The sequence below is a fragment of the Arachis duranensis genome, chromosome 7 (assembly GCF_000817695.3).
Source record: "Arachis duranensis cultivar V14167 chromosome 7, aradu.V14167.gnm2.J7QH, whole genome shotgun sequence".
Taxonomy (NCBI): domain Eukaryota; kingdom Viridiplantae; phylum Streptophyta; class Magnoliopsida; order Fabales; family Fabaceae; genus Arachis; species Arachis duranensis.
The window spans coordinates 2,039,386-2,051,438 of NC_029778.3; the positions used below are offsets into that span (position 1 = coordinate 2,039,386).

At 34.1% G+C, this 12,053-nt stretch overlaps 2 protein-coding genes across 2 annotated transcripts in view; both read left to right on the forward strand.

Annotated features, from left to right (window-relative positions):
- Positions 1 to 611: 611 nt before the first annotated feature.
- Positions 612 to 12,053, forward strand: part of LOC107496262 (receptor-like protein 54) — a 103,136-nt gene continuing 91,694 nt past the window's right edge. The window contains exon 1 of the mRNA XM_021127074.2: positions 612 to 930. Within this exon, the coding sequence (XP_020982733.2) occupies positions 630 to 930 (301 nt within the window). The 5' untranslated portion in view covers positions 612 to 629. The remainder of the gene's footprint in view (positions 931 to 12,053) is intronic.
- Positions 3,692 to 6,041, forward strand: LOC107496296 (uncharacterized). The gene is made up of 5 exons (XM_016117519.3): positions 3,692 to 4,337; positions 4,575 to 4,721; positions 4,895 to 4,983; positions 5,196 to 5,345; positions 5,449 to 6,041. Exons 2-5 carry the CDS (start codon positions 4,610 to 4,612, stop codon positions 5,602 to 5,604), a joined length of 507 nt encoding a protein of 168 aa, XP_015973005.1. The 5' UTR covers positions 3,692 to 4,337; positions 4,575 to 4,609; the 3' UTR covers positions 5,605 to 6,041.

Below are 12,053 nucleotides of genomic sequence, written 5' to 3' on the forward strand. Positions count from 1 at the left end.
TAGTATGTTTGGTAAATTTTTAATAAAAAAAATAAAAGCAATAGAAAAATAAAAAATATTTTTTTTGAGAAGCTGTAATTTACATCTTTTTTTAAAAGATCTTTTTTTTCTTAAAAAAGAGATGTTTTTCATGTAATAAATAAATAAATAAGTACTTTTATATCATTATACCCAAACATAATTGATAAATAAAAAAAATCTTTTTTATGACATATCCAAACATAAAATTACTCTTATTTTTTCATAAGATCTTTTAAAAAAATAACTCAAAAAAAAACTTTTCTTAAAAATTCACTTAAACAAACCTTAAATATCATTATTGCCGTATCCAAGACCAGTTATGATATATAGACTATAGAACAATATATAATTAATTAATTATACTATAGCCCTAATTAATGATACTCTAAGTAGAGAACCACGTATATCTAAATCTGACCTGACGTTAGAAGAAAACTACTTAGACTTTGATTTGGTCTTATTGGACATTGATAAATTGAGAGAGTATGAATATTATTTGGTAGCGGTAGTTTTCAATATAGAAATCATGTATGCGATGGGTTGGCTATAAATACATGGATCTTGATTTACGATCTGAGTCATATAAAACCATCAAGGAATAATCAATAATGATGTTGGTGGTTGTTAGAGTGGTTGTATGTGTACACATATTTATGCTGTTTCACTTTGCATGTTTGTCTTCTCATTCATGCCATCCAGAAGAGAGTTCTGCCTTGTTTCACTTCAAGACCCAACTCATTACTAATACTACATTTTTTGATGGATGGTATGAGCATGAATGCCCCAATGCTTATCCAAAGATGAGGACGTGGGAGAATGGGACAGATTGTTGTTCATGGATGGGTGTCACGTGTGATTCTCTGTCTGGTCACGTGATTGGCCTCGATCTAAGTTGCAGTGCACTTGTAGGTATAATCCATCCTAACAGTACACTTTTCCATCTTACTCATCTCCAAACACTCAACCTTGCTCTCAATTATTTCTATAATTCTCAATTGACATCTCTGTTTGGTGGGTTTATGAGTCTTACACACTTGAATTTATCTGATTGTTTTGAATTCAAAGGTGAAATTCCTTCCCAAATCTCACACCTTTCTAAATTACAGTCACTTGATCTCTCTTGGAATTCTGGTTTAAAGTGGAAAGAAAGCACTTGGAAGAGAATGCTGCAAAATGCAACTGCGTTGCGTGAGATTATATTGGATGATACAGACATGTCTTCCATTAGCTTAACACCAAGTCATTTGTCCAATTGGTCTTTCTCTTTTTCTTTGGTTACTCTTAGTCTTGTTCATACAAGAATAAGCGGAAACTTGACAAGTCACATTTTTTGTTTACCCAATCTTTATGAGCTCAATCTATCTGAAAATAGCAACATTCAAGTTCATGTTCCAAAGTTGAATTGCAGTACTTCTCTTAATTTTTTAGATCTTTCAGGGTGTCAGTTCTCAGGATCACAAATCCCTTCTTCCTTTTCTAACCTCACACATCTAACTTCTTTGCACTTGTCTGGAAGTGAATCCAATGGTTCAATCCCATCCTGGCTCTCAAATCTTCAACATCTCACTCACTTGGACCTTTCATTCAATAGATTTAGTGGTTCAATCCCATCATTTCTCTCAAACATTTCACATCTCACTCACTTGGACCTTTCATACAATAGATTTAATGGTCAATTTCCAAAAGTACTTGGTCAATTGACCAAATTACAAACACTTATTCTGGCAAGTAACAATCTAGGAGGGAAGTTATTGCTATCTTCATTAGCTAACTTAACTCAGATTTCTCGATTGGATTGTTCTCATAATAAGTTTCAGGGGCCTCTACCTAAAAAAATAACAGGTTTTTCAAGTTTGACTGAATTGATTTTAAATGATAACTCATTAAATGAGACAATTCCATCTTGGTGTTTCTCCTTACCATTTCTGACATCCTTAGATCTATCAAATAATCAGTTTACAGGAAATATAAGTACAATCTCATCCCATTCCTTGCAGTCTCTATATTTATGCGGGAATAAGTTACAAGGAAATATTCCAGAATCACTATTTAACCTTGTAAATCTCACTTACTTATGTTTGTCATCAGGCAATTGGAGTTATTCCCTTCATTCACCACTTTTTTCCAAGCTTCAAAAGTTTCAAAACCTTGAAGTCCTTTCTCTGTCAGGTTTTAATTCATTGTTATTAGATTCTAGAACCAATTCCAGTTATAATAGGTTCTCCAACTTAGAAGCATTGCTGTTGCTTCAGATCGATTTAACTAATTTTTCCAAAATCTCATGGAAATTTCCAAAGTTGCAAATTCTCAAACTCTCAGAAAATAAACTTGAAGGAAAAATTCCCAAATGGATACATGATTCACATTCATTAGAGTTTTTGGAACTTTCACATAACCATTTGTCATCAATAGGCCAATTCCCATGGTACCAACTTGTATACCTTGACCTTAGTTTCAACCTGCTAACTGATGACAATATTTCCTTGCTTTGCAATGCAACTTCTCTTTGGATTATCAACTTGTCGCACAATAAGTTCAGAGGCACCATTCCACAATGTGTTGCCAATTTATCTTCCCTTTATGTTTTGGATCTACAGACAAACAAATTTCATGGCACTTTGCCAAGTAACTTTTCCAGGAATCTCAACACATTGAATCTCAATGGGAACCAATTAGAAGGTCATTTGTCTAGATCTCTGTCCAACTGCAAAGATTTGAGGGATTTGAATCTTGGCGACAATCTGATTGAGGATACATTTCCACATTGGCTTCAAAGTTCACAGAATTTGGAAATATTGGTTTTACGATCCAACAAGTTTTATGGGCCGATAGTCAGCTTCAAAACCAAAGATGTGTTTCCCAGTTTAATTATTTTTGATATCTCATCCAATAAATTTAGTGGCCAATTACCAAAAAGCTACATAAAAGGTTTCCAAGCCATGAAGAGTGTTGTTGGAGCAGAAGTGCAAAGCCGCTTCTATTACATCAACAGTGGTATTGGCTTTATAATAGGCTCCATTGACCTAGAATACGATGATTCTGTGACTGCAACAATGAAAGGGCTTAGAACCGATTTTGAGAAAATTCCAAAAGTTCTTGTAAGTATTGATTTATCAAGTAACAGATTTGAAGGAGAGATTCCAGATGAGTTTGGAGAACTTGGTGCACTCATAGGACTCAACCTTTCACATAACAACTTCATTGGTCCTATTCCACGCTCTCTGGGAAATTTGACAAACCTCGAATCGCTGGACCTCTCTTCAAAATATGCTTGATGGAGAAATTCAGGCTGAGTTGACCAATCTGAACTTTCTTGCATCCTTGAATCTTTCCAACAATCATCTTGAGGGATCAATACCTCGAGGAAAACAGTTTGATACATTTTCAAACGATTCCTATGAGGGAAACATAGGGCTATGTGGATTGCCATTGTCAATTCAATGCAACAACAATGTCCCTTTGCAACAATATCCATCTTCTGAGGCTGAGGACAAATTTGGATTTGGTTGGAAACCAGTGGCAATAGGATATGCATGTGGAATGGTGCTTGGAATAGGATTGGGATTTTGTGTTTTCTCAATTGGAAAGCCTCAATGGCTTGTGATCATCTTTGGAGGCAAAAGAATCAAGAGGAAGAGCCGTAGAAACCGGCGTGCATGAACAACTTGTTGGGGCCACTCTCAATGGAATGTAAATATGTAGTAATAATTTATATCTTGTGCTGCTGTGTCTTTTTATATTTGTCTTGAGACTTCATTATTTTATCTTTTACATATCTGCAAGTCTTGGTGATATTTATACTTATTTTGTATTTGTAAGTGTGTCGTTGCAAGTAAATTATGTTTTATAGTATCTAATTGTCTCTTCAAATTTAACAAAACTCGTTAGTTTCAGGTTCTTCACTTAATTCTACTGTTTAATCTCCGAACTCCTATCCAAGCACACACTTGTCAATATCTTTAGTATTCTCTTTCTCTACTTTAATATAAACTAAGCCATCTAAGCCAAAAACAGAGAAGAAAATCATTATTAAAAAAATAACAGATACTACAGAAGCATTTTTTGCGATAAAACTGGATTTTACCTTATTAATAAATGTTTTTGGTAGAGAAAAAGGAAGGCTTAAGACATATCACGCTTGCATGCATTTGGGACTTGGAAAAATAACAGAATACTCATGTCTTGTGCTTGTAGTTGTTAATTACATTGTTGTACGGGTTTTACGTATGACGTTAAGAGAGTGAGATGCTGAAGGTTTGAAACTTGAAAGTGATGATAGGATATAACCGCTTAAGTAACTTGCCGACAAAATCAAAGTAAGTTAGATACGTGTAACACCTTGTTTTGGATGTTACACTACTAGAACCTACAGTACAATTTGTCCTCTTGCTACTTTAAAGATTGAATTGAAATAGCATTGTTTGTCTTTACTGTTTCCTTGAATGTCAAACATACTAATAATAAGACTTTCTTTTTTTTAATGAAACCTGCACACTAAGTGTTTGTTAAAATTCCTCTAAGGAATTCAGCCTTACGTTGTATTTGTAACAGAGGTTTTGGTTTTGACGGTGCTTAAGACTTGTACAACATGGCTCAATTGAATGTGTCAGTGCTACAGTTCAACAATTCTTCTGTCTTCAGAGTCCCTCCAACGACACTGTTTATTTGCTGTCAGACACAAAGTAGAAGTAATTCCTCATGTAAGTTCTGCTGAACTGAGTTTTTGTTTTCTTCTTAAATGTGTGTGTTGTGTCTTAGATTTTAGTCTCTTGCTTAGTCCAGTGCAATATATAGTCTTTGGCATCTGAACATTTATACTATGTTTCATTTAACTTTGGATATTAACTGATGTGAGCTTTGAGTTTTCTTTCAGGGTTAACTAAGAAGCTATTAGTGGTTGAAGCAAGAGCAAATGCTAGAACAGAAAGTCCAAAAATTCGAAACAGAAGGATTCAGAAAAAGGTTTGACTTATATTCATGCTGAGAGAAAACAGCATTTTTTATTGCATTATGTGTTAGTAAATCCTTGGGGCTTTGGCATGATTTTGAGGTATTCTGTAAACTCATTTTATATTTTCATCTCAGTCATATGGCACTTCAATGCTAACAGCTGACTGTTATGCTTTGTTTTCTTTACTATTAATACGATCTTATTTTTCTCCTTTCTTCTTCAGTTCAATGGAACTGCTAGAAATCCAAGGCTTTCAGTATTTTGCTCAGAGAAGCAATTGTATGCAATGCTTGTAGATGACAAGAATAAGAAGTGTCTGTTCTATGCAAGCACACTGCAGAAATCGATCCGAAATCCCCCATGCAGCACTTCTGTAAGTAGTCCACCTCTTATCGACATGTGTTGGAACTCTTCCACCTTTCTAAAATAATCTTTTGAGTTTTGGCTCCTTGTGTTATGGTGTAACATACTTATAGGAAGCTGCTAAACGTGTTGGGGAGGCACTTGTCAAAGCCTGTGCAGACCTCAACATAAATGAAATATCGTCCTATGATCGCAATGGACTTTACCGTGGACAAAGGTTGGAAGCCTTTGAGATTGCCATTTCCAGTTATGGATTCTTGCCGGGATAGGTTTGTGTCTGAAAGCTTGAGCTCTTTTGTCAAATATACAACCCACTGGAGTCAATGCTTTTCTATTTAGACATTATAACTTTTCCAGATTAGTAGGTTTTAATCTCATCATGTGATTAATAATTGCTGAAAAGTAGAAGAAAGGAACTAGAAAATCAGTGGTCCAATTGTTATGCAACTTGAAGTCATTTTCATTTCTGAATCACATTGTTTTTACATTATGTCATGCACGTCCACCACCTGGACAGCACCTTATGAATTACAAGAAAGGGAGAGATCATCAAATCTTTGAAGACAAACTGAACATCATAAATAAGATCTTATGGTATGCTTGGTTGGAAGTAAAAACAGAGTGCAAAATTTATAGATAAGCTAAATGAGTAAAATTATATAAAGTTTATTTATAAAGTGAGACAATTAAATAGCTTTCACAATTTTGTTTGCAACATCATGTATATTATATATGTATGTATATCTTTCAACAAATTAGTTACTAAGTTGTTGTAAAAATCGTATTGTGTTGTGATAAGTATGAGAGCTGAGTTGGATGCCCATTAATGTCTCGGCGGCTCAGCTTCTCAATGGTAAATGACATTAAAGAAATGTTGAAAAAGTAAAGTATGTTACCATTATAAATAGCAGAATGTTGTTTTACATTCGTACATACAAAACAACAGCAATATAATAATATTCTCTTTCTTTCTCTTACTATAAACAAATGCTATTATCTCTCTCTTTACTTTTTATACTCCTTTCTATCTTTATATATATATTTATGCAATTCTCTCTCTCTTTACTTTTTATACTTCTTTCTATCTTTGTATATATATATACATTGCAACATATAATTTTATTATATATAATATAAATTATTATTTAGCTAATTATTTTAATTCTAGAGTCTTCGATTTATACATCTTTATTTTATATATATCTTTTATTTTACAACACGTTATCAACACGAGACTCTGATCAAATTTTTAAGAAGACTCAGGTAACAAATTTTTCATTATGTCGAAACTCTCTCATCTTGAATTCAATGCTCTTGATATATCTGGAAACAATTATTTATCATGGATATTAGATGCTGAAATCCATCTTGATTCAATGGATCTTGGAGATACCATTAAGGTTGAAAATAATGCATCCCAGAAGGATAAAACTAAAGCCATGATTTTTCTTCGTCGTCATCTTGACGAAGGTTTGAAAAATGAATATCTTACATTAAAAGATCCTGCAGATCTTTGGAAAGACCTTGAAGAAAGGTATAATCATCAGAAAACGGTGATACTTCCTCAAGCCCGATATGAATGGACGCATTTGCGTTTACAAGATTTTAAATCTATAAATGAATATAATTTTGCAATGTTTCGAATAACCTCACGAATGAAATTGTGTGGGGAAAAAATAACTAATCATGATATGTTGGAGAAAACTTTCTCAACCTTTCATGCCTCGAATGTGCTCCTGCAGCAGCAGTATCGAGAGAAAGGGTTTAAAAAATATTCTGAGTTAATTTCTTGCCTTCTTGTTGCTGAACGCAACAATGAGTTGTTATTAAAAAATCATGAAACGCGCCCAACTGGCGCTGCCCCATTTCCTAAAGTAAATGTGGCAAATTACCCCAAAAGAGGTAAATGGTAAGGTTTTAATAATAAGAAAAATTATGGAAGGAAAAAGAATTATGTTCAAAAGAGAGGATCTCACCAGAAGTGGGATAAAGAAAGGAATATCGGGCAGAATAAATTAACCGAGGAGAAGTGTTTCCGTTGTGGTGGAAAGGGCCATTGGTCACGTACCTGTCGTACCCCAAGGCACCTAGTCGATCTTTACCAGGCATCTTTGAAAAAGAACGATAAAGGAAAGGAAACAAATTTTGTTTCAAATGATGCTGAGAACTCCACCACTCATTATGATGTATCTGATTTCTTTGAGGATCTTGAAGGAAATATTGGTCATTTGATCAATGATAGAATAGTTTAATATGTGGGATTGTGAAGTATATATGTAAATAAATAATGTAAAGAACTTATTGTTAAGTTTTATTTTCTATGTATTTAAGTTTCAAATGTGATGTACATAAATAATGAAATATTAATATGAATTTTAAAATTATTAAATGTGTCAAATTTTAAAATAAAATTTTAGTATATGACATTATTTTATGTACAGTGTTTCTTAGAAAAATAATTCTGATCAAGTATTTAATTTAACTGTGCATACTACTCATTTTATTATTATTTGTTTTTGAAGAGAATGGCAAGGATATGTAATGAAGAAGTATGCCTTGCGGATAGTGCAAGTTCGCACACTATTCTCAAAAGTGATATATATTTTACCCATCTTGTGCCAAAAGAGGAATATGTTAATACTATTATTGGCTCAGGCAATGTGATTGAAGGCTCCGGAAGAGCTATAATTTTGTTTCCCGGAGGAACAAAATTCATAATAAATAATCTATAATTTTGTTTCCTGGAGGAACAAAATTTATAATAAATAATGCACTGTTGTCTACCAAGTCTCGAAGAAACTTGTTGAGCTTTAAAGATATTCGACGAAATGGATATCATATTGAGACTATAAATGAGGGAAATCATGAGTATTTATATATCACAACTCATGATTCAAATAAGAAAGTTATATTAGAAAAATTACCCTCACTTTCATCTGTGTTGTATTATACTAAGATTAGTGCAATTGAATCACATGCCACTGTAAACCAGAAGTTTACTAGCCTAAATGAATTCATAACTTGGCACGATCGTTTGGGTCATCCGGGAACAACCATGATGAGAAGAATTATTGAAAACTCTCATGGACATTCACTAAAGAACCAGAAGATTCTTAAAACTAGTGAATTTTGTTGTGCTGCATGTTCTCAAGGGAAGTTAATTTTAAGGCCATCACCAGTAAAGATTGGATTTGAGTCCCCTGAATTCCTAGAAATGATTCAAGGTGATATATGTGGACCTATTCATCCACCATGTGGATCTTTTAGATATTTTATGGTCCTGATAGACGCATCTTCGAGATGGTCACATGTGTGCTTATTATCTTCTCGCAACCTAGCGTTTGTGAGATTACTGGCTCAAATTATTCGATTAAAAGCACAATTTCCAGAAAATTCAATCAAAGCAATTCGCCTTGATAATGCTGGTGAAATTACTTCCCAAGCTTTTGATGCTTATTGTATGGCTAATGGAATAAGTGTTGAACATTTAGTAGCTTATGTTCACACACAAAATGGGTTAGCAGAATCACTTATTAAGCGCCTCCAATTAATTGCTAGACCCTTGCTTATGAGAACAAATCTCCCAACCTCGGTTTGGGGGCATGCTATTTTACATGCCGCAACACTTATTCGTTTGAGGCTAACGAGTTATCATCAATTCTCTCCTATGCAATTAGCTTTTGGCCAGCAGCCAAATGTTTCCCTGCAATTAGCTTTTGGTCAGCAGCCAAATATTTTCCATTTAAGAATATTTGGGTATGCGATATATGTTCCCAATGTACCACCTTCTCGCACCAAATGGGACCCCAAAGAAAATTGGGGATATATGTTGGATATGATTCTCCCTCTATAGTAAGGTATCTTGAGATACAAACTGGAGATGTGTTTAAAGTTCGGTTTGCAGATTGTCATTTTGATGAATCAAAATTTCTAACATTAGGGGAAGAGAATAAGCTTCCTGAAAAGGAACTTAACTGGAATGCATCATTGTTGATACATTTAGATCCTCGATCAGGGCAATGTGAACTGGAAGTTCAAAAGATTATACATTTGCAAAGAATAGCAAATGAATTGCCTGATGCATTTTCCGATACAAAGAGGATAACCAAATCTTATATACCAGCGAAAAATACCCCAATTCAAATTGATGTCCCAGTCGGACAAATAGCTACTGAAGTAAATTCACGCCAGAAGTGTGGCAGGCTTGTCGGTTCTAAAATCGAAAGAGAAAAGAGGTAAATAATATTTCTGTTGAAAAAGACATAGTAGAGACACCTGCAGTTGTCCAAAATTCTGATATAACGCCAGAAGACGTTCGGGTACCTGAAAATTGTGAAAATGATGAGATCTCAATAAATTATATCTTTACAGGAGAGAAATGGGACCGAAATAAGACAATTGTCAATGAAATATTTGCATATAATGTGGCATTAGATATCATGCATGAAAGTAAGGATCTTGAGCCAAGATCAGTCGAAGAATGTCGACGAAGGAATGATTGGCCAAAATGGAAAGAAGCCATGAAGGCTGAATTAGACTCACTTGCAAAACGTGAAGTCTTTGGACCTGTAGTCCGTACACCTGAAGATGTAAAACCTGTTGGATATAATGGGTATTTGTGAGAAAACGAAATGAGAAAAATGAAGTTGTGCGTTATAAAGCCCGACTTGTGGCACAAAGTTTTTCACAAAGGCCTGGTATAGATTATGAAGAAACGTATTCCCCTGTAGTGGATGCGATAACATTGCGTTATTTGGTCAGTTTATCTGCATATCATAAACTGCATATACATTTAATGGATGTGGTAACAGCCTATTTATACGGCTCATTAGATTAGGCCTATTTGTACGGCTCATTAGATCGGGATATCTATATGAAAGTCCCTGAAGGACTAAAGATATCTAAACCATCCAATGAATATTCGCAAGGGTTATACGCAGTCAAATTGCAAAGATCTTTATATGGTCTAAAGCAATCTGGACGAATGTGGTATAATCGTCTTACTGAGTATCTGGCCAAAAACGGATTCAAAAATGATGATATCTGCCCATGTGTTTTCATAAAGAAAACTACATTTGGGTTCATTATAATTGCTGTGTACGTTGATGATTTAAATATCATTGGGATTCCTGAAGAGATTCCAACAATTACAAAAACTTTAAAAGAAGAGTTTGAGATGAAAGATCTTGGAAAGACCAAGTTTTGTCTCGGCCTGCAGATCGAGCATATAAAAGGTGGGATCTTTATTCATCAAACAACATACACAGAAAAGATATTGAAAAGATTTTATATGGACAAGTCACATCCCTTAAGTACCTCAATGATCGTAAGATCTTTGGATGTGGAAAAGGATCAATTCCGTCCTAAAGAAGAAAATGAAGATATCCTTGGTCCTAAAATACCATATCTTAGTGCCATTGGAGCGCTAATGTATCTTGCTAATAATACGCGATCCGATATATCATTTGCTATGAATTTACTAGCAAGATATAGTTCCTCTCCAACCAGAAGACATTGGAGTGGAATCAAACAAATCTTTCGATATTTTCATGGGACGGTTGATATGAGATTGTTTTATCCATATGGATCCAAGTCACAACTAGTTGGCTATGCAAATGCCGGATACTTGTCTGATCCACATAAAGAGAGATCTCAAACAGGATATCTGTTTACATATGGTGGAACAGCTATATCATAGAGGTCCACGAAACAGACGATTGCTGCAACCTCCTCTAATCATGCTGAAATACTTGCGATACATGAAGCTAGTCGCGAGTGTTTTTGGCTCAAGAGTTTGATCCAATATATTCTATCATCATGTGGACTGATTGATCATATGATAGCTCCAACTGTCCTGTTTGAAGATAATACAGCATGCATTGCTCAACTTAAAGGCGATAGAACAAAGCACATTTCTCCCAAATTCTTCTTCACTCATGATCTTCAAAATCAAGGGACAATTGATGTCCAACAGATTCGCTCGAGTGATACTCTGGCAGATTTATTTACAAAGTCACTCCCAAAATCCTCCTTTGAAAGATTGGTACATGAGATTGGGATGCGCCGATTTCGAAATATTAAATGATGTCGACAAGAAGGGGAGACTGTACTCTTTTTCCTTGGTCAAGTTTTTTTTCCCATTGGATTTTTCTTGACAAGGTTTTTAATGAGGCAGTTTCCATCACAAAGGATTTTGTACTCTTTTTCCTTCACTAAGGTTTTTTCCCACTGGGTTTTTCTTTAGTAAGGTTTTAATGAGGCATAATCCTAAATGGGCATCCAAAGGGGGAGTGTTGTGATAAGTATGAGAGCTGAGTTGGATGCCCATTAATGTCTGGGCGGCTCAGCTTCTCAATGGTAAATGACATTAAAGAAATGTTGAAAAAGTAAAGTATGTTACCATTATAAATAGCAGAATGTTGTTTTACATTCGTACATACAAAACAACAGCAATATAATAATATTCTCTTTCTTTCTCTTACTATAAACAAATGCTATTATCTCTCTCTTTACTTTTTATACTTCTTTCTATCTTTATATATATATTTATGCAATTCTCTCTCTCTTTATTTTTTATACTCATTTCTATCTTTGTATATATATATACATTGCAACATATAATTTTATTATATATATATAAATTATTATTTAGCTAATTATTTTAATTCTAGAGTCTTCTATTTATACATCTTTATTTTATATATATCTTTTATTTTAC

Excerpts from the sequence above, each read along its gene's own strand:
- LOC107496296 (XM_016117519.3), top strand. The coding sequence starts at position 4,610 with ATGGCTCAATTGAATGTGTCAGTGCTACAGTTCAACAATTCTTCTGTC. Across the intron at positions 4,722-4,894 it reads AAGTAGAAGTAATTCCTCAT|GGTTAACTAAGAAGCTATTA; the intron begins GTAAGTTCTGCT and ends GTTTTCTTTCAG. Across the intron at positions 5,346-5,448 it reads ATCCCCCATGCAGCACTTCT|GAAGCTGCTAAACGTGTTGG; the intron begins GTAAGTAGTCCA and ends ACATACTTATAG.